Source organism: Papio anubis, chromosome 1 (genome assembly GCF_008728515.1).
Source record: "Papio anubis isolate 15944 chromosome 1, Panubis1.0, whole genome shotgun sequence".
Classification (NCBI taxonomy): domain Eukaryota; kingdom Metazoa; phylum Chordata; class Mammalia; order Primates; family Cercopithecidae; genus Papio; species Papio anubis.
Genome location: NC_044976.1, coordinates 43455590 through 43482036, shown reverse-complemented (window position 1 = coordinate 43482036; position 26447 = coordinate 43455590). Strand labels below are relative to the sequence as shown.

General features: G+C 42.6%; 1 protein-coding gene across 1 annotated transcript in view; it reads left to right on the top strand.

The window, feature by feature from the left end:
• EIF2B3 (eukaryotic translation initiation factor 2B subunit gamma) overlaps positions 1–26447 on the top strand; it is a 139312-nt gene that overhangs the window by 2024 nt on the left and 110841 nt on the right. The window contains exons 2-3 of the mRNA XM_017960993.3: positions 3023–3179; positions 6055–6200. Coding sequence (XP_017816482.1) covers positions 3032–3179; positions 6055–6200 — 294 coding nt within the window. The 5' untranslated portion in view covers positions 3023–3031. The remainder of the gene's footprint in view (positions 1–3022; positions 3180–6054; positions 6201–26447) is intronic.

Sequence of the window (26447 nt, the reverse complement as noted above, 5' to 3'; positions counted from 1 at the left end):
TCGTGACTCAAACTCATCTTTTGACTCTTTTTTTTTTTGAGACAGGGTCTCATTCTGTTGCCAAGACTGGAGTGCAGTGGTGTGCAGCCTTAACCTCCCAGGCTTAGGTGATTCTCCCACCTCAGTCTCCCGAGTATCTGGGACTACATGCATGCACCACCACACCTGGCTAATTTTTTATAGAGATGGGGTCTCACCATGTTGCCCAAGGCTGTTCTAGAATTCCTGGGCTCAAGCAATCCTCCCATCTTGGCCTCCCAAAGTGCTGGGAGCATGAGCCACTGTGCCCGGCCATCTTTTGGCTCTTTTTTATTTTTATTTGTTTTGAGACAGTCTCGCTCTGTCGCCCACGCTGGAGTGCGACTGGTGTGATCTTAGCTCACGCAACCTCTGCCTCCCAGGTTCAAGTGATTCTCCTGCCTCAGCCACCCGAGTAGCTGGGATTACAGGCACCTGACACCATGTTTGGCTACTTTTAAAATTATTTTTAGTAGAGACATGGTTTCACCAAGTTGGCCAGGCTGCTCTTGAACTCCTGACCTCAGGTGATCCACCTACCTAGGCCTCCCAAAGTGCTGAGATTACAGGTGTGAGCCACCACGCCCAGCCCATCTTTTGTCTCTTAAGCATCCAGTGCTCTTTTCATAATAACATTAGATGTGGTGGATGTTATATAATGCCAAAATTAAATTAAATTCCAGTCTGAGGCAATGCTTGCTAGAATCTAAATGACCATATCTTTACATTGTGAATGTTATGCAAGAGGCTTCACTTTGTGCCTTGAGTATAGTAGGTATTAAGCGCTGCACTTTAGATGTTGATGTCCCTGGGCCCAGGAGTAGTAATAATTATAGTAAAGTTGCAACAAGTTATTTGGCAATTTGATGTTGAATACATTGTTTCTTCTGAATGTTACCTTTTAACACATTTAAAATTACATCATTGTTGTAAGTCAGAGAAAGTAGTTTCAGTTTAAATCAATAAAGATGGGTCAGGCACAGTGGCTCATGCCTCTCATCTCAGCACTTTGGGAGGCCCAGGCAGGAGGCTTGAGGCCAGGAGTTTGAGACCAGCCTGAGAAGCATAGTGAAACCCTGTCGCTATAAAAAATTAATTAAAAGAATTAGCCAGGCAGCCAGGTGCAGTGGCTCACACTTGTAATCCCAGCACTTTGGGAGGCCGAGGCGGGCAGATGACCTGAGGTTGGGAGTTCGAGACCAGCCTGACCAGCATGGAGAAACCCCGTCTCTACTAAAAATACAAAATTAGCTGGGCATGGTGATGCATGCCTGTAATCCCAGCTACTTGGGAGGCTGAGGCAGGAGAATTGCTTGAACCCAGGAGGCAGAGGTTGCGGTGAGCTGAGATTGCACCATTGCACTGCAGCCTGGGCAACAAGAGAGAAACTCCATCTCAAAAAGAAACAAACAAACAAACAAAAAAAACAGGCATGGTGGCACCCACCTGTAGTCCCAGCTACTCCAGAGACTGGGGCAGGAGGATTGCTTTGGTGCAGGAGGTTGAGGCTGTAGTGAGCCATGATCTTGCCACTGCACTTCCAGACTGGGCAGTGGAGCAAGACTCTGTCTCTGAATAAATAATAAGTAAATAGGCTGGGCGTGGTGACTCACGCCTGTAATCCCAGCACTTTGGGAGGCCGACTCGGGTGGATCACCTGAGGTCAGGAGTTTGGGACCAGCCTGGCCAACATGGTGAAACCCCATCTCTACTAAAAATACAAAATTAGCTGGGCATGGTGGCCCATGCCTGTGATCCCAGCTACTTGGGAGGCTGAGGCAGGTGAATCGCTTGAACTTGGGAGGTGGAGGTTGCAGTGAGCCGAGATCACGCCATTTCACTCCAGCCTGGCAACAAGTGTGAAACTCCATCTCCAAAAATAAATAAATAAATAAATAAAGATTTATGACCTTTTACTGTGTTTCTGTTCTGTGGTAGTTTCTGTAAAGAGATTCTTTTCAAAGTCAAATAGGTTTGTTTATTACCTTGAGTTTGAAAAAAGGAATTAACCGTTTGGTTTGTTTTTATAATTGTGTTCTGTAAATCTAGGTTCAGATACAAGCCTACGTTTGTGTTTATAGTGATATCTTTAAAAATTGGAGGAATAAGATGAGCCGATGGCTGAATTATTGGAGTCTTAAGTCATTTCATACTATTCAGAATCCTAACATGCTTGTGTTTCTGCTGTTAATTCTAGTCAGACATCTTTTAATGTTTTCTTTTTTTCTCTTTTTTTTTTTTTTTTGTGACAGGATCTCACTCTGTCACACAGGTTGGAGTGCAGTGGTCCAGTCTCGGCTCACTGCAACACCTGCCTCCCAGGCTCAAATGATCCTCCCACTTCAGCTTCCCAAGTAGCTGGAACCATAGGCACAAGCCATCACGCCTGACTAATTTTTTGTATTTTTGGTAGAGATGGCGTCTCGCCATGTTTCCCAGGCTGGTCTCGAACTCCTGAGCTCATGTGATCCACACACCTCAGCCTCCCAAAGTGCTGGGATTATAGATGTGAGTCACCTCACCCAGCCTAATATTTTCAAAGAATAAAAATTCATACATCAGAAGCCCACTTGGTAAACTCTTACTTCTTCAGTGTCAGCTCAAGCATCACTTCCTCTAAAACCTTCCCTGTGTTTTCAATGACAACTAGATGTTCCTTTTATTGTATGCCCACTATATCTTGGATATTTTTCTGCTGTGGCACTAATGACATATATTGCGATTTACTGAATTTGTCTTCTCCACTTAATTGTGAATAACTCAAGGGCAAGGGCCCTTCATTCATATCCTCCCACTTTTACCAAGGATAGAACTGAGAATACATATTGGTAGACATAATGTTTATCTGCAGCTAAGCTTTTCTTACTCTGATTGCTAGAGTTGGGAATTATGCATTTGACATAGTGGATATCAGTAACCTAAATAAAAATAGGCTAGTATTGTGTGTGCTTTGATTTTTGTTACATTGGCTTTTTTCTGTTAATTGTTTTTTCTGTACTTGCAGTTTGTAAAAATGGAATTTCAAGCAGTAGTGATGGCAGTAGGTGGAGGATCTCGGATGACAGACCTAACTTCCAGCATTCCCAAACCTCTGCTTCCAGTTGGGAACAAACCTTTAATTTGGTACCCATTGAACCTGCTTGAGCGTGTTGGATTTGAAGGTGAGCTATGACAAAGTGAGCTGTGAACTCATAAAACTTTTAGGGGATTTGATCCCCATGATTTGTCAGCATTATGAGAGTGAGAGAGGATGACTAGAACTCATTGGCTGAAGACTGGCTTTTTAAAATAAGGAATGTAGGAGTACTCTATTGCTGTGTGAAAAAGGTTGAGAGGATAGCACTAAGTGTTGTCGTTATGGAGCTCATGTCCACAGTGATCCAAGACGAACCCTGTAAGGATATCAGAAAGAGCAGATTGAGACCTTAAATGCCTCATAGTCAGTACTTAGAGTCTATTATGTACCAGGTAATATTTGTATTATCTGATACATAATATATATATGTTTTAAATTGTGTTTTGATGTAAGTACTAGGTTCTGTATTAAGCATGGAGGTACAGAATTGAAAAGACAGCTCAGGCCCTGACTTCCAGAACCTTAAAGTCTAGTGATCCTCTCTACTTTTTGCTTGGGTAACTACGTAGATAGTCATGCCATTACTAGGTAGATAGTTATGCCATTAAGTAGGAAAAGGAATAGGAGAGAAGGAACAGTTTTGTTGTTTTTTTTTTTTCTGAGACAGAGTCTTGCTCTGTCACCCAGGCTGGAGTGCAATGGCATGATCTCGGCTCACTGCAACCTCTGCCAGGGTTCAACCTCTCCCAGGTTCAAGCGATTCTCCTGCTTTGGCCTCCTGAGTAGCTGGGACTACAGGCATGTGCCACCACGCCTGGCTAATTTTTTGTATTTTTAGTAGAGACGGGGTTACACCATGTTAGCTAGGATGGTCTCGATCTTGTGACCTTGTGATCCACCCACTTCGGCCTCCCAAAGTGCCAGGATTACAGGTGTGAGCCACTGTGCCTGGCCAGGAAAAGGTTTTAATGAATTTTGTCTTCATTAAAATAATGAGTTCAGCTTTGGTCACACTGAGTTTGAGGTGTCCTATATTTAAATATAATAAATCAGGGTGCCAAAGCCTGAGGCCCAGTCTTGTGATCCAGTGTTCGTTCCATTATTAGAGTTGCCTCCAATAGGAAGGGGTGGTAGCTTAATAGCTCTCTCTTTGTATTGAATGAAGATTTAAAATGTTGGAGTCTCACTCTGTCGCCCAGGCTGGAGTGCAGTGATGTGATCTCAGCTCACTGCAGCCTCCACCTCCCTGATTTAAGCAATTCTCCTGCCTCAGTCTCCCAAGTACCTGGGACTACAGGCGTGCACCACCACTCCCAGCTAATTTTTTTTTTATTTTTGATAGAGACAGGGTTTCACCATGTTGTCCAGGCTGGTCTTGAACTTCTGACCTCAAGTGATCTGCCTGTCTCGGCCTTCCAAAGTGTTGGAATTACAGGCGTGAGCCACCACGCATGGCCCCATTTGGGTTTTTTGATTTTTTGATATAGGGTCTTACTCTTTTGCCCAAGGGTGGAGTACAGTGGCATGATTTCAGCTCATTGCAACCTCTGCCTCCTGGGCTCAAGCGATCCTCCCATCTTAGCCTCTTTTTTTTTTTTTTTTTTTTGAGACGGAGTCTCGCTCTGTCGCCCAGGCTGGAGTGCAGTGGCCGGATCTCAGCTCACTGCAAGCTCTGCCTCCCGGGTTCACGCCATTCTCCTGCCTCAGCCTCCCGAGTAGCTGGGACTACAGGCACCCGCCACCTCGCCCGGCTAGTTTTTTGTATTTTTTAGTAGAGACGGGGTTTCACCGTGTTAGTCAGGATGGTCTCGATCTCCTGACCTCATGATCCGCCCATCTCAGCCTCCCAAAGTGCTGGGATTACAGGCTTGAGCCACCGTGCCCGGCCATATCTTAGCCTCTTAGTAGCTGCGACTACATGCACGCCACCACGTCTGGATAATTTTTCTTTTTTTTCTTTTTTTTTTTGGCAGAGACAGGGTTTCGCCATGTTACCCAGGCTGGTCTTGAGTTCCTGGGCTGAAGTTATCCACCCGCCTTGGCTTCCCAAAGTGTTTTTTGTATTTCTTCCCATTTGTATATTTGATGAACGTTCTTCTGAATTCTTCATATCAAGGAGAAGTAGCATATAATATATTAAAGTGTGGGCACCATTCATATAGACCTGATTTTTTGTTTGTTTGTTTTTTTTTTTTGAGAGAGACTCACACTGTTGCCCAGGCTGGAGTGCAGTGGGGTGATCTTGGCCCACTGAAACCTCTGCCTCCCAGACTCAAGCAATCCTCCCACCTAAACCTCCGGTTTTTTGAAGTTTTTTGTAGAGACAAGGTTTTGCCATGTTGCCCAGGCTGGTCTTGAACTCCCGGGCTCAAGTGATCCGCCTCCCTCGGCCTCCCAAAGTGCTGGGATTTACAAGCATGAGCCACTGCGCCCAGCCAGCATGTCTTTTAATCCAAGATACCTTATTTATAAGATGAGACTGCTGTAAGAATTAATTAGGGGAGGCCAGACACAGTGGTTCACGCCTGTAATTGCAACCCTTTGGGAGGCCAAGGCTGGTGGATCCTTTGAGCCCAGGAGTTGGAGACCAGCCTGGGCAACAGAGTAAAACCTCATTTCTACAGAATGTACAAAAATTAGCCAAGCATGGTGGCACATGCCTGTAGTCTCAGCTACTTGGGAGGCTGAGGTGGGAGGATTGCCTGACCTCGGGAGGTTGAGGCTGCAGTGAGCTGTGATAGTGCCACTGCACTCCAGCCTGAGTGGCTAAGACCCTGTCTGTTAAAAAAAAAAAAAAAAGAATTAATTGGGGGAATGCAGGTAAAACACATTGAAAAGGCACTATAATATTAGCAGTTGTTATTATACCTAGAAATAGACCAAATCTAATTGAAATAGTGAAACCACTGTCTACATGAATAAGTTTTTGCTTTTCTTTCTTTTTTTCTTTTGTCCTATAGAAGTCATTGTGGTTACAACCAGGGATGTTCAAAAGGCTCTATGTGCAGAATTCAAGATGAAAATGAAGCCAGATATTGTGTGTATTCCTGATGATGCTGACATGGGAACTGCAGATTCTTTGCGCTACATATATCCAAAACTTAAGGTGAAAAGCGATTTTTTGACTCTTCTTGTTTATTGAAGATAAATAATATCCAATACATGCATTATAGTTTTGTTTTGTTTTGACAGAGCAAGGCTCTGTCACCCAGGCTACAGTGCAGTAATGTGATCTCAGTTCACTGCAACCTCCACCTCCCAGGTTCAAGCAATTCTCCTGCCTCAGCCTCCGAAGTAGCTGGGATTACAGGCGCACGCCACCATGCCTGACTGATTTTGTATTTTTAGTATAGACGAGATTTCGCCATGTTGACCAGGCTAGTCTCGAACTCCTGACCTCAGGTGATCTGCCTACCTCAGCCTCCCAAAGTGCTGGAATTACAGGCGTGAGCCATCATGCCTGGCCCCCAGTGCATTATAGTTTACAAAACTTTATTTCTAATATATTTTTACATTACATACTTTGTTAGCCATGTACTCTTTAGTTGCTCTTTGATTTGGTTACTAGGAAAGATTTAGATATTCATTTGTCCTAGTCACTGGTTTCCTATGTTTTTGAGTAATGGTACATTTTTATTTAAAAAAAAAAAAGACATACTCTAGGCCAGGCATAGTGGCTCATGCCTGTAATCCCTTTGGGAGGCCAAGGCGGGTGGATCACTTGAGGTCAGGAGTTTTGAGACCAGCCTGGCCAATGTGGTGAGACCCTGTCTCTACTAAAAAGACAAAAATTAGCTGGGCGTGGTAGCGCACATCTGTAATCCTAGCTACTGGGGAGGCTGAGGCAGGAGATTTGCTTGAACCCAGGAGGTGGAGGTTGCAGTGAGCCGAGATCACACCACTGCACTCCAGCCTGGGCAACAGAACGAGACCCCATCTCAAAAAAAAGAAAGATATACTCTAAATGTGCTTCAAAAGATTATATTTATATGAAGTTCATGAACAAGAAATGTTAATATATAAATCAGAGAAGCAGTTGACTCTGCAGTTGAGAATTGATTGGAAAGAAGCACGAAGGAACGTTAAAAAATTCATAGACTTCCCATGTAATATTTGAATTTTAGTCACCTTTGGTTAAGAAACTAAGGAGCATGTCGATACGAGAACATAGTCTCCCCAATGGTTGGTGGCCCAAAAGCTGAGAAAGATCCACGTAGATTGTTCTAAAATTGTTTTTCTTTGGAAAAAATTCAATCGTGATGTTGCCATATTACTTGAAATGGGAGACAAACTTTCTTCTGTTATTTCTGGTGATTAAAAGGATGTGTTATTTTCAACTGACTTTTGTACTATAAAACAAAAAATTAATGCAAATACACGGCTTTTTCACCCCTTTTATTGGGGAATAATTTATACACAGTAAAATGCACAGATACTAAATATACACCTAGATTACCATTATCTGAATCTAGAACAATTCCATCACCTCTGAAAGTTCCTTTGTGCTTCTTTCTAGTAAGTATTCGATCTTCAGAGTCAACTACTCTTCTGTTTCTATCACTACATATTAATTTTATTTGTTTATAAACTTCATATAAATGGAATCATACAGTTTTGTTCTGGCTTCTTTTGTTCAACATATTTTTCAGATTCATTCATGTTATTGAAAGTATAACTAATCTGTTGCTTTTTAGGCTGAGTAGTATTCCATTGAATGAATATACTACTATTTATTTATCTGTCCTATTGACAGTTATTTGGGTTGTTTCTAATTTTTGGCTATCTTGCATAAAGCTATTATGAGTATTTTTCTGCAGGTCTTTTTGTGAAAATATTCTCGGCTGTAGGGTTTACTTTATTAGAAACTACCAGTTTTCTAAAGTGGTTGTACCATTTTATGAAACAGTTTGTAAGAGTTGTGTTTGCTTCACGTCTTCATCAACCCTTGGTGTTGTCAGTCTTTTTCATTTTAACCATTCTAGTAGGTATGTATGTAGTGGTATCTCATTGTGGTTTTAATTTACATTTCCCTGATGGTAATGATGCTGAAAACCTTTTCATATGTTTATTGGCCATTTATATATGTTCATGAAGTGTCTGCTCAAAGCCTTTGTCAATTTTTTTAATTGAGTTGTTTGCCTTTCCATTATTGATTATAGGAATTCTTAATATAGTCTAGATTCAAGTCTTTTGTGAGATATGTGTTGTGAATATTTTCCACCAGTCTGTGGCTTGTCTTTTTATTTAATGGTGTCTCTTGGAGAAAAGTTTTTAATGTCGATGAAATCCAAATTACTGATTTTGTCTTTTATGGTTATTGCTTTTTGTGTCCAGTCTAAGAAATCTCTGCCCATCTGACCTTTGTGTAGATGTTTGTTTATGGTTTTGTCTTTGTTTTGTATTCTTTTTGAGACAGAGTCTTGCTCTGTCACCCAGGCTGAGTGCAGTGGTGCAATCTCCACTTCCACTGCACCTTCTCACTGCACCACCTCACTGCAGCCTCCACCTCGCAGGTTCAACTGATTCTCGTGCCTCAGCCTCCCAAGTAGCTAGGATTACAGGTGTGTGCCACCACACCTGGCTAATTTTTGTAGTTTATAGAGACAGGGTTTCACCATGTTGGCCAGGCTGGTCTTGAACTCCCGGGTTCAAGCGATCCACCCACCTTGGCCTCCCAAAGTGCTAGGATTACATGCATGAGCCACCTCACCCAGCTCAGATTTGACATCTTTTTTTTTTTTTTTTTTTTGAGACGGAGTCTCGCTCTGTCACCCAGGCTGTAGTGCAGTGGCCGGATCTCAGCTCACTGCAAGCTCCGCCTCCCGGGTTCACGCCATTCTCCTGCCTCAGCCTCCCGAGTAGCTGGGACTACAGGCGCCCGCCACCTCGCCCGGCTAGTTTTTTGTATTTTTTTAGTAGAGACGGGGTTTCACCGGGTTCGCCAGGATGGTCTCGATCTCCTGACCTGGTGATCCGCCCGTCTCGGCCTCCCAAAGTGCTGGGATTACAGATTTGACATCTTAATATTGAATCTTTTGATCCTTGAACATGGTATATATAGTCATGTGCCACATAACGATTTCTGGTCAATGACTGGCTGCATATGTGGTCCCATAAGATTGTAATACCATATTTTTACTGTACCTTTTCTATGTTTAGATATGTTTAAGTACACAAATACCATTGTGTTACAATTACCTATGGTATGTAATAACATGTTATACAGGTTTGTAGCCTAGGAGCAATAGACTATACCATATAGCCTAGGTATGTAGTAGGCTATACTATCTAGGTTTGTGTAAGTACATTCTATGATGTTTGCACAAGGAAGTCACCTAACAATGCATTTCTCAGAACATATCGCTGTCATTAACACATAATTGTGTATGTATTTATTTAAGTTTCCCTTAGTTTCTCTCAACTGAGTTTTGTAATTTTCAGTGATGATTTTTTTTTTTCTTGAGACAGTCTTACTCTGTCGTCCAGGCTGGAGTGCAGTGGTATGATCAAAGCTCACTGCAGCCTCAACCTCCTGGACTCAAGTGATCTCCACATCAGCCTCCCGAGGAGGTGGGACTACAGGCATATGCCACCATGCCCAGCTAATTTTTTAAATTTTTATTTTAGTAGAGATGTCTCACTATGTTGCTCAGGCTAGTTTCAAACTCCTGGGCTCAAGCTGTCCTCCCACTTCAGTCTCCTAAAGTGCTGGGATAATAGGCATGGGCCACCACACCCAGCCCAATGTAGAGATTTTGAACATGTCTTGATAAATTTATTCCTAGGTAAATATTTTTAATGATATTGTAATTGGTAGTTTTTCTGTTTTCATTGTTTATTGCATGTGTATAGAAACACAATTGATTTTTGTATTTTGGCATTATGTGCTGTAATCTTTTAAATTATAAATTTGATTAGGACCTTATCATCATATTGCCTGTAAATAAAAACAGTATTATATTTTCCTTCTAATCTTTATTCTTTTTAAAAATTAAATTACATTAATTTTATTTTTGGAGACAGTCTCACTCTGTCACCGAGGCTTGTGTGCAGTTGTGTGGTCATAGCTCACTGTAACCCCAAACTCCTGGGCTCAAGCAGTCCTCCCACCTCAGGCTCCCAAGTAACTAAGTAACTAGGACTACAGGCATGTGCCACCATGCCCGGCTACTTTCTTTTTTTCTTTTTTTTTTTTTTAGGCAGAGTCTCACTTTGTTGTCCAGGCTGGAGTGCAGAGACTCAATCACAGCTCACTGTAACCTCGACCTCCCCAGGCTCAGGTGATTCTCCTTAAGCCTCCCAAGCAGCTGAGACTACAGGCATGCACCACCACACCTGGACTTTTTTTTTTTTTTGTATAGAGACAGGATCTCACTATATTGCCTAGGCCTGGTCTAGAACTCCTTGGACAGAAGTGATACCCCCAACCTTGCCCTCTCAAAATGTTGTGATTACAGGCGTGAGCCACCATGCCCGACTCTTTAAAAAAAGAAAAAAAGAAAAAAAAAATTATCTCATTGCCCTGGCCAGGACCTCCAGTACAGTGTATATATGCATTTCCATTCACTTTTGGCCTTCCTTTCCTACTTTTCTGTATTTTCTCTCAAGTGGATTTTGGGTGCTTCTGATTAGGGTGGGGGCTTCCAATAAAATAATGTTGGGTGTGTTGCTTTGTGGGGTACAGCTGCTTATTTGTTTAGAGAATAGATGGGAAATTCCATTAGGGTAATGGGAAGAAAATTTGGATCAAGTGTACAGTTCAGTGGTATTAAGCACATTTATAATGTTGTGCAACCATTACCACCCTCCATCTCTATAACCTTTATCTTGTAAAACTGAAACCCTATTACCATTAAATACTAACGTCCCCCTCCTCCTAGCCCGTGGCAGCTACCATTCTACTTTCTGTTTCTATGATTTTGACTACCTCTAAGTACCTCATGTAAGTGGAATCATACAGTATTTGTCTTTTTTTTTTTTTTTTTTGATACAGTCTCGCTCTATCACCCTGGCTGGGGTACAGCGGCATGATCTCAGCTCACTGCAGCCTCTGCCTCCTGGGTTCAAGCATGTCTTGTGCCTCAGCCTCATGAGTAGCGGGGACTACAGGTGCATGCCACTACACCCAGCTAGTTTTTGTATTTTTGGTAGAAATGGGGTTTCACCATGTTGGCCAGGCTAGTCTTGAACTTCTGGCCTCAAGTGATCTGCCCGCCTCCACCTCCAGTATTTATCTTTTCATGATTGGCTTACTTAGCATAACATCCTCAAGGTTCATCCACATCGCAGCATTCTGCAGAATTTACTTCCTTTTTAAGACTGAGGAATATTCTATTTTATGGATATACCACATTTTGCTTAGCCATTCATCCATCCATGGACACTTGGGTTGCCTCCACATTTTAGCTGTTGTGAATAGTGCAGCTGTGAATATGGATGTACAAATATTTCTTTGAGACCCTCTTTCAGTTCTTTGGGTTTATACTGAGAAGTGTAGTTGCTGGATTATATGCTATTTCTGTGTTTAATTTTTTAACGAACTGCCATACTATTTTCTGCAGTGGCTATACCATTTTACATTCCCACCAACAGTGTACAAGGGCTCCAACCTCTTTCTTTCTTTACTTGTTTTGTTTGTGAGACAGGATTTCGTTCTGACACCCAGGCTGGAGTGCCATGGTGTGATCATGGCTCACTGCAGCACTGACCTTCTATGGTCAAGTGATGCTCCTATCTCAGCCTCCTGAGTAGCTGGAACCATGGTCATACATTGCCACACCCAGCTAACTTTTTATTTTTTGTTGAGATGAGGAGGTCTCACTATATTGCTCCCAAAATACAAAAATTAGCCAGGCATGGTGGCACACACCTGTAGTCCCAGGTACTCAGGAGGCTGAGGTGTGAGGATTGCTTGCGCCCAAGAGGTGAAGGTTGCAGTGAGCTGAGATCGTACCACTGCACTCTAGCCTCGGCAACAGAGGGAAATTCTGTCTCAAAATATATATATAAATAAATTAAAATAAACGTGTGTGTGTGTGTATATATATATTTTTTTATACACATACAATAATTTTGTGTTTTTAGTAGAGATGGGGTTTCTCCATGTTGATCAGGCTGGTCTCAAACTCCTGATCTCAGATGATCCACCCACCTTGGCCTCCCAAAGTGCTGGGATTACAGGCATGAGCCACCGTGCATGGCTACATATATAGATATATGTATGTGTGTGTGTATATGTGTGTGTGTGTGTGTGTGTATATTTTTTTTCTTTTTTTTTTTAAGAGACAGAGTCTCACTATGTTGCTCAGTCTGGTCTCGAACTGCTGGGCTCAAGTGATCCTCTACCTTGGCCTCTCAAAGTGCTGGATTTACAAGGGTGAGCCACCATGCCTAGTCTATAGTTCCAGTTTCTCCACTTCCTTCCCGATACGTATTTTCTGCTTATTTTTGTTTGTTTGTTTTTTGTTTTTGAGAAGGAGTCTTGCTCTGTTGCCCAGGCTGGAGTGCAATGACGCAATCTCAGCTTACTGCAACCTCTCCTCCCAGGTTCAAGTGATTCTCCTGCCTCAGCCTCCTGAGTAGCTAGGATTACAGGTGCATACCACCACACCCAGCTAATTTTTGTATTTTTAGTATCGAGACAGGGTTTCACCATGTTGGCCAGGCTGGTCTCGAACTCCTGACCTCGTGATCCACCCACCTCAGCCTCCCAATGTGCTGGGATTACAGGCATGAGCCACCACGCCCAGCATATTTTTTTCTTAATAGTCATCCCAATAAGCATGAGTTAGTATCTTACTGTAGTTTTGATTTGCAAAGAGCTTGGGATTTTTGATGGTCTTTGCAGGGCTGTATTAGCTACCATCTAAAAGTTTAGAATGGATGTGTAAACTTTCTTTGCTCTATAATCTCTGAATTTTAGAAAAGTTATTTTTGGCCCAGCTTAGAATTAGAAATCTTGGAAGTCCCATGCAAATAAGTTCCTCTAACACTTGGAGGCTTGAGAAGTAATAGTGTCAACTATTAGGAGAGAAGGCATGAGAAGGAAAGTAACCACCAAGGGGGTACTTTACTCTCCAAGTTACTGCCTTTTCTTATGACTTTGTTTTTTTGTTTTTTGTTTTTTTTGTTTTTTTGTTTTTTTCAGAAACGGAGTCTCGCTCTGTCGCCCAGACTGGAGTGCAGTGGCGCAGTCTCGGCTCGCTGCAAGCTCTGCCTCCCAGGTTCACGCCATTCTCCTGCCTCAGCCTCCTGAGTAGCTGGGACTACAGGCGCCCACCATCACACCTGGCTAATTTTTTTGTATTTTTAGTAGAGACAGGGTCTCACCGTGTTAGCCAGGAAGGTCTAGATCTCCTGACTTCATGATCTGCCGGCCTCGGCCCCCCAAAGTGCTGGGATTACAGGCATGAGCCACCGTGCATGGCCATGACTTTGATCTTTTACTCCTTATTTTAGGGCTTCCCCTTGCACCTAAAATCAGAATCTTTACTAAGTCCTTCTGCAGTCTAATTTCTTTTCCTCCCTTACCTGTTTCCCCTGTATCATTTACACAGCATCTCTTACATATAATCCTACCTCTGAGCCATCTTCCAAGCTGTGACTTTGGCCAGCAAGTCTTTGCTATCTTTACTTGGTTTTTTCTTACTACAGTAGCTCCTGAAATCCTGGCTTCATATCAGCTTGCCTTCCAACCGGGAGTAGAAGGCAACAAGGCTAACTGTTGGAAGAACGTAAATAGACTCCCAAATAGCTGTTAGGAACTGAGCTAAGCCAAAATTCAGAATTAACTGATTAGAATTAACATAAACTTGTAGAAAAGGCAGTGGAAGGGCATATAAATGGTTGAAGAAAGTGAGACAGCGTAAGAAGGAAGTTGTCAGTGTTTGCTAAGGGATGTCGGTTATCTCTCTCAAGGAGAAAGTTGTACTGAGCAACTGTGCCATGCGTGGCACAGTGACCCTTTAAGCCCATGTTTTTTCTTCCCCTGTGCCCACAAAAGAGCTCCTAAACATTAAGAGGCTCTTTTGGTCTGTTTCCAATAAGATTTTAGGTAAGATAAGAACATTCCCTGCAAGTTTGGGGTTTATTAGCTTTTGGTTTTATCTTTACCCACTTCCTCCAGATTGAGTTTCCCAGCTATTTTTGTGAGGTCTTTGTGTTTGACTTCTGTTCTCAGAGAAAGGCCAGAGTAGTACATTCACTTTATTTGGCTTTTTTTTGTTTAAATAATTTTTAACTTATAATCTTTTTCCTTTACCTTACATTTGCTAAATGTATTGCAGTCCTGCTTAAATGTGGAAACCTCCATCATATGTGCTTATAGGATATTGAAGTTGGATACCATATTTGCTAAGTTATGTTTTTTCACTTAAAGGACACATATTTCATTTGGCTTTATAATTTCTGGCACCATTTTCTACTTCATTTTGCTTTATCTAACCCCACAATTTTACTGATTTACTGGTTCTCACTTTTTATTTCAGCTACCCAAACCTCTTTCCCTGACTTATCAAGAGAGATTATTGGTTCATTCATTCTCCCAGGCCCTGGGTGAGTGAGCTCCACTCTTACAACTGACATTGATGACATGAATGCTCTTAGATTTCATATTTTCTCCATAATAATGTTTCATATTTGTTGATAAATCATTCATTCCTATCTATGTCTAAACTCATTCATTTAGTAAATATTCAGAGTTAACTAATAATAATGATAATTGCCGTTTGTTAAACACACAAGTTGTAGACCAGACATAGTTAATATTTTAACTCCTTATGTGGAAATTTTAAAACATGTACAAAAGTAAACAACATTGCCCACGTATCTGTCACCCAGCATCAACAGTTAACAACCTACAGCAAATCTTATTTTATCTATATTTTACCCAACTTGCTTTCTCCTATGTTCTTTTTTTTTTTTTTTTTTTTGAGACGGAGTCTCGCTCTGTCGCCCAGGCTGGAGTGCAGTGGCCGGATCTCAGCTCACTGCAAGCTCCGCCTCCCGGGTTTACGCCATTCTCCTGCCTTAGCCTCCCGAGTAGCTGGGACTACAGGCGTCCACCACCTCGCCCGGCTAGTTTTTTGTATTTTTAGTAGAGACGGGGTTTCACCCTATTAGCCAGGATGGTCTCGATCTCCTGACCTCGTGATCCGCCTGCCTCGGCCTCCCAAAGTGCTGGGATTACAGGCTTGAGCCACCGCGCCCGGCCTCCTATGTTCTTTTGAAGCAAATCTTAGACATGTAACTTTATGTGTAAATATTTTAGAATATATTGTAAAGATAAAGGCACTTTTTAAAAATACCACTATCACTTCTAAAAAACAGTAAAAAACCAAATCAATAAGAATTCTTTGGTATCATTAAGTATTTAATCAGTGTTTGAGTTTTCAGTTGCCTCATAAATATAATTTCAGCATGTTTTTTCAAATGTGTTTATTTAACTTAGGAAGTGAATAAGGATTACACATTATAATTGGTTGAAATGTTTTTTAAGTCTCTTAACATATAGATTTTCCCTCCATTTCTTTTTTTTCCCCTTGTAATTTAATTGTTGAAGAAACTGGGTTTTTGGTGTAGTTTTCCCACAGTCTGCATTTTGTTGATTTAATGAGTGTTTTTTTTTTTTTTTGTTTTGTTTTGTTTTTTATTGAGACGGAGTCTCGCTCTGTCGCCCGGCCTGGAGTGCAGTGGCCGGATCTCAGCTCACTGCAAGCTCCGCCTCCTGGGTTTATGCCATTCTCCTGCCTCAGCCTCCCAAGTAACTGGGACTACAGGCGCCCGCCACCTCGCCCGGCTAGTTTTTTGTATTTTTTAGTAGAGACGGAGTTTCACCGGGTTAGCCAGGATGGTCTCGATCTCCTGACCTCGTGATCCGCCCGTCTCGGCCTCCCAAAGTGCTGGGATTACAGGCTTGAGCCACCACGCCCGGCTAATGAGTGTTTCTTGTATGTATATTCTATAAATTGGCAGTTGAACTTGAGGCTTGATTAGGTTTAGGTTTGAATTTTTGGCAAGGTAGTGGTGTGTTCTTCCATCTGAAGGCACATGATTATCTGGTTGTCTTTCATTTTATGATATTAGCAGCTGTTGATGATCATTGCATACCAGTCCTTATTCCTTGTGTCTCCAGTCATTTATCTGAAGCTTATTTCTAATAGATTCCTAAAGGAGGGTGCATGGTAATGTTCAATAAGTTATCTGTTGCCTTTATGTTTCACAGCCAATTTATTTGGATATAGAATCCGTGACTCACATGTATTCCTTGAATATATTAAATGTTTTTTTTTGAGATGGAGTTTTGCTCTTGTTGCCTAGGCTAGAGTGCAGTGGCACAATCTCAGCTCACTGTAACCTCTGCCTCCCAGGTTCAAGCGATCTCCTGCCTTAGCCTTCCAAGTAGCTGGGATTATAGGCACCCGCCACCATGCCCAGCTAATTTTTGTATTTTCAGTAGAGACAGGGCTTCACCATGTTGGCCAGGCTGGCCTCGAACTCCTGACCTCATGATCCACCCGCCTTGGCCTCCCAAAGTGCTGGGATTACAGGTGTGAGCCACCACACCCAGCCTAAATGTATTCTTTCATTGTCTTTTGACATACAGTGTTGTTGTCAAAACAGTCCAGATAAAATCTGTTTTTCTTTCCCTTATGAGTGACTTGGTCCTTTTGTCTGGATTCCCAAAGGAGTTTTTATTTTTCTTTAATATCTTGTGGTTTTTCTGTATAACATATCTTATTGATTGTTCTGGATCATATTTTTTAGATATGTAGTGAGTTCTTTTCATGTGAAGTTTCTGTCTTTTTTTCTTTTTTCTTTTTTTAAGAGACAGGGTGTCACTCTGTTGCCCAGGCTGGAGTGCTGCCAAACATGACTCACTTCAGCCCTGACCTCCTGGGCTCAAGCCACCCTCCCATCACAGCCTCCTAAGTGACTGGGACTACAGGTACATGCCACCACACCCAGCTAATTTCTTCTTCTTTTTTGCAGAGACAGGGTTTTGCCTTGTTACCTAGGCTGGTCTCACACTCCTGGGCTCAAGTGATCTGCCTGCCTCAGCTTCCCAAAGTGATGGGATTTAGAGGCAAGAGTCACTGCACGAGGCCTTTTCTTTTATTTTTTTATTATTTATTTATTTATTTATTTTCAAAATGGAGTCTCACTCTGTCGCCCAGGCTGGAGTGCAGTGGCACAATCTCGGCTCACCACAACTTTCACCTCCCAGGTTCAAGCGATTCTCCTGTCTCAGCCCCCTGAGTAGCTGGGATTACAGGCATGCGCCACCCCACCTGGCTAATTTTTGTACTTTTAGTGGAGACAGGGTTTCACCCTGTTGGTCAGGCTGGTCTCAAATTCCTGACCTTGTGATCTGCCCACCTCGGCCTCCCAAAGTGCTGGGATTACAGGTGTGAGCCACTGTGCCTGGCCTTTTTTTTTTTTTTTTTTTTTTTTTTTTTGGAGACGGCATCTCACTCTGTCACCAGGCTGGAGTGCAATGGCACAATCTTGGCTCACTGCAACCTCTGCCTCCCGGGTTCAAGCGATTCTCCTGCCTCATCCTCCCAAGAAGCTGGGACTACAAGCGTGTGCCACCACGCCCGGCTAATTTTTTGTATTTTTAGTAGAGACAGGGTTTCACCATGTTAGCCAGGATGGTCTTAAACTCCTGACCTTGTGATCCACCCGCCTCTGCCTCCACCTCCCAAAGTGCTGGGATTACAGGCATAAGCCACCACACCTGGCCTATTTTTTTTTTTTTTTTTTGAGACAGCGTCTTGCTCTGTTGTCCAGGCTAGAGTGCAGTGGTGTGATCTTGGCTCATCGCAACCTCTGCCTCCTGGGTTCAAGTGATTCCCCTGCCTCAGCCCCTCAAGTAGCTGGGACTACAGGTGTGCGCTACCACGCCCAGCTAATTTTTGTATTTTTATTAGAGATGGGGCTTCACCATATTGGCCAGGCTGGTCTCGAACTCCTGACCTCAAGTGATCTGCCTGCCTCGGCCTCCCAAAGTGCTGGGATTACAAGTGTGAGCCACCGCGCCTGGCCACATTTATCATTTTCTTACTTTAGCTTATTTTGAAATATTAGGCTATGGAGGGCCGGGCGTGGTGGCTCACGCCTGTAATCCCAGCACCCTGGGAGGCCGAGGCAGGCGGATCACGAGGTCAGGAGATCGAGACCATCCTGGCCAACATGGTGAAACCCTGTCTCTACTAAAAATACAAAAATTAGCTGAGCATAGTAGTGGCATGCGCCTGTAGTCCTAACTACTCGGGAGGCTGAGGCAGGAGAATGGCTTGAACCCAGGATGTGGAGGTTGCAGTGAGCTGAGGTTGCAGTGAGCTGAGGTCGTGCCATTGCATTCCAGCCTGGTGACAGAGTGAGACTCTGTCTCAAAAAAAACCCAGGAATATTAGGTTATGGATTTCATCTGTTTTGTGGGCATGTCGTTCTTACATGTGCTTTCATTATAGGAATGTTATTTTAATCTTTATTATCTTTTTTGAGAATAACTTTGTATGGGATTTGACTGTAATCGTTTTGTTTCTAATTTTTATCTGAAGTTGGTCTTTTTACATTTTTAGAAAAGAAGGGTGAGTCAGAATTGCTTTTTTAGCTTCACAGCTCTAGATCCCCCTCCTTTAAGATCTTCCTCCACTGCTCCTTTATCTCCATTTTATCTGGCTTTTCTGGTTCCTGTGCTCTGAGGATTGTCTTTGTCTTCCTTAATTTGGATTATACTCCTGGCAATTTCTATTTAGTGCTACGCTTCTTCCTTTTTTTTTTTTTTTTTTTTTTTGAGATGGAGTCTTGATATGTCGCCCAGGCTGGAGTGCAGTGGCATGATCTTGGCTCACGGCAAGCTCCGCCTCCCGGGTTCACACCATTCTCCTGCCTCAGCCTCCCAAGTAGCTGGGACTACAGGTGCCCGCCACACACCTGGCCAATTTTTTGTGTTTTTAGTAGAGACGGGATTTCACTGTGTTAACCAGGATGGTCTCGATCTCCTGACCTTGTGATCTGCCCGCCTTGGCCTCCCAAAGTGCTGGAATTACAGGCTTGAGCCACTGCACCCGGCCTTCATTTTTAAAGAGAGTGTTGGTTTATTAGTTTTGAGAGTTCATAGGGCTAAGACTGCTCTAGCCCTTTCATATCTTACCGTGAATAGATAAGGGGACTGAGTCTTCAGAGAGTTTAATGGAAGAATTAGTAATTGAACCGGTTCTCTTACTTCAAAGCCTATGCTCTTAACTATGCTTTACAGTCTAGGAGAGAAGTCAGAATACAGTATACACTTTTGGCCAGGCACGGTGGCTCACATCTTCAATCCCAGCACTTTGGGAGTCTGAGGCAGGCGTGGTCTCTCACACTTTTAGTCCCAGCACTTGGGGAGGCTGAGGCAGGCGTATCGTTTGAGCTCAGGAGTTCTAGACCAGCCTAGGCAACATGGCAAAAATCTCATTTCTACCAAAAACATAAAAAATTAGCCAGGCATGGTGGTGTGTGCCTGTAGTCCCAGCTACTTGGGAGCCTGAGGTGGGAGGATCGTTTGAGTTTGGGAGATTGAGGCTGCAGTGAGCCAAGATCACGTCACTGCACTCCAGCCTGGGTGATAAAGTGAGACCCTGTCTCCAAAAAAAGATAAACAAACAAACAAAAAAAGTATATATCTTATATCTTTATATCCTATAGGGACAGATTGAAAGATTACTAACAGGTTAATATTTATAAATATTCACTACATAAATGAAGAGAATCAGTCACCAGTGAATGGTTATTGCAATAATCCTGGCAAGAAAAAATGAAAGAGCAAAACAAGGCAATGGCAATAGTAATAGAGAGATAGGGAAAAATTGAAGAGTATTTAGGAAAACTTTGTGACTAATTAATTAGATGTGGAAGGATAAAGAGAGGGAGGGGTCAAACATGATGTCCAGGTTTCCAGCAAGAGCAACTAGATGGATAGTGGTGGCATTCAAAATTTAGAGGCCACAGGACAAGGAATAAATTTGTAGCAATAATCATATGGGTAACTGCAGTTAACTTTACTAAACGTAGTATGCATTTGCAATTCTACACATTTGGATACTTGCATATCTACCTGGTACACTCTCAGTTCCCTCCATTCCTATATAAATAATGAATTCCTGGTAATCTGTCTTAACCTCGGTTTCCCCCCAAAGCAGAGCCTGAGATAAGGGTATTTGTACAATTAGTAATATGAGTGGGATTTGGAAAGAGGAAAACAGGGAAAGAGGGAAGACCAGTCTGAGTGTCTGAGGGTGTGTTATTGACTTTGTTACTCCTGTGGGCAACTGAGGCTCAGTTCCACCGGAGACCCTCTAAGGCGCTTTGTAGACTGTGCCTCAGAGATGCTAAAGATCAGAAAAGAAAAGTATTTATTCACTATCTTCCTTTCCCCATTGGTCAAAGGTTGCCCCATGGGTATAAATTTCCTCACACTTCAAGGTTTGTATGTGCGCCAGAATGGCCGAATAGGTTCCTGTAGGTATTCCAAATGTGGTTACTAGAAGTCTGAAGACAAAAAATAAGAGATGACCAGTACACAAAGTGAAATGCTATCAGGTTACACAGATGATTGCCAGAGCAATGGCTGGAATAAAGAGTTGGGCCCACAGAATGTGAGGTGGGGCACAAGACATGTCTTCTTATTCATTGTCTTTCAAGATTTAGCTAAAATTTCATTACCTCTGGAAGCCTTCCTTAGCCTCCAGGTCTGGGTTAATTGCCCTTCTTAATTATTCCCTATACACCTCCATACTTCTTTTTTATTATTTATTTATTTATTTATTTATTTTGAGACGGAGTCTCGCTCTGTCTCCCAGGCTGGAGTGCAGTGGTGGGATCTCGGTTCCTTGCAACCTCTGCCTTCTGAGCTCAAGCGATTCTCCTGCCTCAGCCTCCTGAGTAGCTGGGACTACAGGCCTGCATCACCACACCCTGCTAATTTTTTGTATTTTTAGTAGAGACAGGGTGTCGCCATGTTGGCCAGGCTGATCTCAAACTCCTGACCTCAGGTGATCCACCAGTCTGGGCCTCCCAAAGTGGTGGGATTACAGGCGTGAGCCATGCGCATGGCCACCTCTATACTTATTGCATAGCATTTTAATATAATACTTTTATTGGAATTGCTATTACTTATCTGTTTCCCCTTTATATTTCCTATATCTTGATAGATTGGGATGGAGTTAGAGTCTGAAGGAAAATTTTTCTTGTTTCAGATGACAGAACCTAAGGGATAGTAAATGGTTAGACCAGCCACTTTACATTTTTGTTTTTGTTTTGAGACGGAGTCTTACTCTGTCACCCAGGTTGGAGTACGGTGGTGCAATCCCAGCTTACTACAACTTCCATCTCCTGGTTCAAGCATTTCTCCTGCCTCAACCTCCTGAGTAGCTGGGCACGTGCCACCACGCCCGGCTAATTTTTGTGTTTTTAGTAGAGATGGGGTTTCACCATGTTGGCCAGGCTGGTCTCGAACTCCTAACCTCAGGTAATCTGCCTGCCTTGTCCTCCCAAAGTGCTGGGATTGCATGCGTGAGCCACCATGCCCAGCCAGACCCACATCTTTTGGCCCAGTGTACCCCTTAAAATTCCCAGTTAGGGCAGCTGAAGTTCTCCTGTTTTAACTTCCCTCATCAATTTTCTCTTTCTTTCTTATAAGTTCAGATATGTATTTGAAATAATTTTTTGTTATGTCTTACTCAAAATTTTTAGATGTTTGTGACAGAATTTTTGGGTTGTCTTAACCCACCAGTTTTCCAACACCAGAAACCTACATGCTATGTGCTTGTGTGCATTATTTCATTTAATCCCCAGCGACACTCTGAGATAGAAACTGTCTTTGTCCCCATCTTAAAAATGTGAAAGTAGGCCGGGAGAGGTGGCTCATGCCTGTAATCCCAGTACTTTGGGAGGCTGAGGCAGGTGGATCACCTGAGGCCAGGAGTTCGAGACCAGCCTGACCAACATTGCAAAACTCCATCTCTACTAAAAATATAAAAATTAGCCGGGCGTGGTGGCAGGCGCCTGTAGTCCCAGCTACTCAGGAGACTGAGGCAGGAGAATCGCTTGAACCTGGGAGGCGAAGGTTGCAGTGAGCTGAAATTGTGCCACCGCACTCCAGCCTGGGCGACAGAGGGAGACTCTGTCTAAAAATAAAAATAAAAATAAATTTTCAAAAAATGGGGAAAGTAGGTCTCGAGGAACTTGAGTGACTTGCCTAAAGTTCGAGCGGAAAGAAATATTATGTATTAGGTGCCAAAGTCTCAGTAAATGCATTGAGTAACCAGAGAATTAAAAGGATGATTTCTGCTAGGTACAGCCAGATGACACGTGTCTCAAAATTGAATTTTTATTTGAGATGCAGTAGTGGAGTAGGTTAGGGACATAGCAAAGAGGAATTAGGACAGTACTCTGTGTCCTCTAGAGGAACATCAGGAAACACTGCTTGAATGTGCTTGTTGAAGAAAAAGGAACACCTCATGAATGTGACATTCAAATTGAGTCTTGTAGGAAGAATAAGAATTTGTGATGATGGGGACATGAGCAGGGATAGACATTCCTAATAGTACTAGGATAGAATAACTCCTGAGAAAGCATGAAAATCCTATACTTTAACAGTTGAGGAATTACTACAAAGCTGAAATATGCAGGTATGTTTTTAGCTCCAAATTGTGTGAAATGAAGACCTCACTCAATGTAAGTAAGCATATACCTCTAAAACTTTTACATGGGTCAGACCTGGGCATGGTGGGTCAGGCCTGGGCATGGTGGCTCATGCTTGTAATCCCAGCACTTAGGGAGGCCTTGACAAGAGGATTGCTTGAGCCCAGGAGTTTGAGACCAGTCTGTGTAACATAGTGAGACCTTGTCTCTACAAAAAAAATTGTAAAAATTAGCTGGGGAAAAAAAAATTAGCCGGGTGTGGTGGTGTGTACCTATAGTCCTGGCTACTTGGGAGGCTGAGGAGGGATGATTGTTTATTTTCTTTCTGGTGGCAGGTGGAATTATATACATTTAAGGTTTAATTTGATTTTGAGTTGAACTCTTTAGGGATCACAGAAAGGCAGGTGGAAAATGAAAGGTACTGAGAAGCAGCAGAAACTCTGCTTTGCAGTAATAGTAGTAACAACTGATTATTCACACAAGATATCTGTTTATAGCCTACTGAGCATTTCTGATGATAATTAAATTTGCTAAAGCTTTATAATGAATACATTTGAGAAATTCATTTGTTACTTTAGAACCTTGGTTTCTCTTCTCAGAGACCACTGGAAGGTAGGGAGTTAACTTATTAACTGATTATGATTATGGGGATGTAATTTTTGTTTTCCTTGGGGTTGCCTGGAACATTGGCTCTGAAGATCACCAGGAAGATCTTTCATACGTATTATGTGTGTCTGGATTTCTAATCTAACAGCCACATTGAAAGGTAGATGGTATTATTCTGTTTTGCAAATGACAAACCTGATACTCAGAAAATTTAACTAAGCTGCCCCAACTCCCACGCCGGTTAATTGCTGAGCCACAGTTAGAACACAACTGTGGTTTTTTTGTTTGCTTGTTTTTGTTTTTGTTTCTTTGAGACAGAGTCTTGCTCTGTCACTCAGGCTGGAGTGCAGTAGCGCAATCTCGGCTCACTGCAACCTCCACCTCTTGGGTTCAAGTGATTCTCCTGCCGCAGCCGTCCGAGTAGCTGGGATTACAGGGGTGTGCCACCATGCCCGGCTAATTTTTTTGTATTTTTAGTAGCAATGGGGTTTTGCCATGTCAGTCAGGCTGATCTCAAACTCCTGGCCTCAAGTGATCTGCCCACCTCAGCCTCCCAAAGTGCTGGGATTACAGGCTAGGCTACCGCACCTAGCATTTTTTTGTTGTTTTTTTTTTTGAGAGAGAGTCTCACTCTGTCACCAAGGCTAGAGTCCAGTGGCACCATCTCGGTGCACTCTAACCTCTGCCTCCTGGGTTCAAGCGATCCTCCCACCTCAGCCTCTAAACCTGTTCTAAAGATTCTACCAGGTTTACTTGGTCTGGTATTTTCAAAATTTCTTTTTTTGAGTAGTGTTCTTTTCTGTGGCATTCAGTTATGTAGAATTTTATATGTAGATTAGATAGTTGTATGTATGTACAGAACTCTTTTTTTTTTTTTTTTTTTTTTTTTTGAGACGGAGTCTGGCTCTGTCGCCCGGGCTGGAGTGCAGTGGCCGGATCTCAGCTCACTGCAAGCTCCGCCTCCCAGGTTTACGCCATTCTCCTGCCTCAGCCTCCCGAGTAGCTGGGACTACAGGCGCCCGCCGCCTCGCCCGGCTAGTTTTTTGTATTTTTTAGTAGAGACGGGGTTTCACCGTGTTCGCCACGATGATCTCGATCTCCTGACCTCGTGATCCGCCCGTCTCGGCCTCCCAAAGTGCTGGGATTACAGGCTTGAGCCACCGCGCCCGGCCCAGAACTCTTTTAAAGTGTACAATTCGGTGGTTCTTAATAGGTATAAACTCTTAATTATTTTTGTGTAAAACATACTTAAAAATGAACAAATCTCCTAACAGGACTCATGTAGTATCCTTGTCTTGCAGGTGTGCAGCGATTGCTTGTTGATCTCTTTCTCTTAAGTGGAGGGAATTCCAGTCTTATAGGAGAAATTTTTGTCCTATGTCTAGAGCCATGTGAACAAGAAGTGTTGTTCAGTAAAGGTACGGTCTGTGATCAGCACGTAAAACAAAGCTGACTGACTCCTTGGACATGGATCCTGACCCATATTAGAGCTGTTGCTCTCTCTGGGGTAATCAGCCATTGGTGCTGTTTTTGTGTGCTTTAGAAACAGACTGTGATTATTCCTCAGTGTTTCGAGAACAAGTTCGTGAGGTGTATTTTAGAGGCTTCAAGCAGACTAAATCTATAATAGAATTCTGTAGCCTATGTTTAAAACATTTGTTTTATATTGCTGGTCTCATTGCTTCTTTTAATTTAGAAATTCCAGCGTTGATAATTCTCTATTTAATCTAGACAGGAATCTTTGGCCTCAAGCAAGCCTCATTTACCCTGGGCCTCAGTTTCACAACCAAGAAAGTAGGGATAATGATACCAACACACTAGTTGTTAGAGGTATAGTTACTTAAGTCCTTTGATGTAGAAAAAGGACTATTGTTATGTCTTAAGAAACAGCTAACATGTTACAACAAAGAACAAACTATGCCAATGAAATCCCCATGCTGGAGACAGCTTATTAGAAAGAATGAGCATATGTACTATTTTTAGATGTTCAAAAAGCTAAATGCAAGTTATTTTCAGTTGAGTGTTTGATGTCTTTATCAAATTACGAATCTCTGTCATTCTTTCCTGGAACCTTTCATTTTTCCCAGGGATTTTTGTTTGTCAGATTTCTATCAGCTTGAAAAGAGTAAATACAGTTGGTCAAGGGAAGATCTGAGAACTTGGTCCCAACTTGCTTAAAGACTTTATTAAGTGGCAACATTCCTTAAGACTGCTTTGGTGGGCTGTGGTTGCTTAGGACAACCTCAGTGTAATCCTGATGAAGCCTTCCTTGAGTTTACTGGTGGCACAGTGAAAAGCCCAGCCTTACTGGCAGAAACAAGTTGGATGTAGAAATTTTAGAGCCTTTTTTTTTTTTTTTTTTTTGGCCAAGAAATCTCAGTGGAGCTTTTCTTTTGACTTTACTAACCTAGTATATGTATCTACAACACTGAAATGTTTTCATCTTACTTTCTCACAGACTGTTACTTGTTGGAACTCTGATCTGTGGGATAGGACTTCTGTAGCCCTGTACTTAATTTGACAGCCAAAAAACTTACAAGCCCTGTGTTTGAGCCTGATTCTTTTGAGTCATTTTCCTTCCTTTAGGACCCTGTCAGGGGATGAAGGGCTATAGGGTAGAGAGAAAAGGTACTAGCTAGCAATTGTGATAACACAGACTGTCATCACAAACTTACTCTATCATTGGATAATAAGCAGCCCGCATGACTTAGATTTTTGGAAGCTCTTAGTAGGGCCACTTATTCTACTCTGAATCATAAAGTAACACTACAGCCCGAGTAGTGGAATGGTGCAGTACAATTTATGGGAAGTCAGTAAGCATTCTGTCACCATGACCAGGGAGTTCATTTGAAGTAGCCTGTAGCTACATAGGCTCTTAACTTAGGCATCATCTGCACCACCAAGACTTCCCTGGTTGGCCAGGCACAGTGGCTCATGCCTGCAATCCCAGCACTTTGGGAGGCTGAGGCGGGTGAATTGGTTGAGCCCAGGAGTTTGAGACTAGCCTGGACAACGTGGCAAAACCCTGTCTCTACAAAAAATGTAACAATTAGCCAGG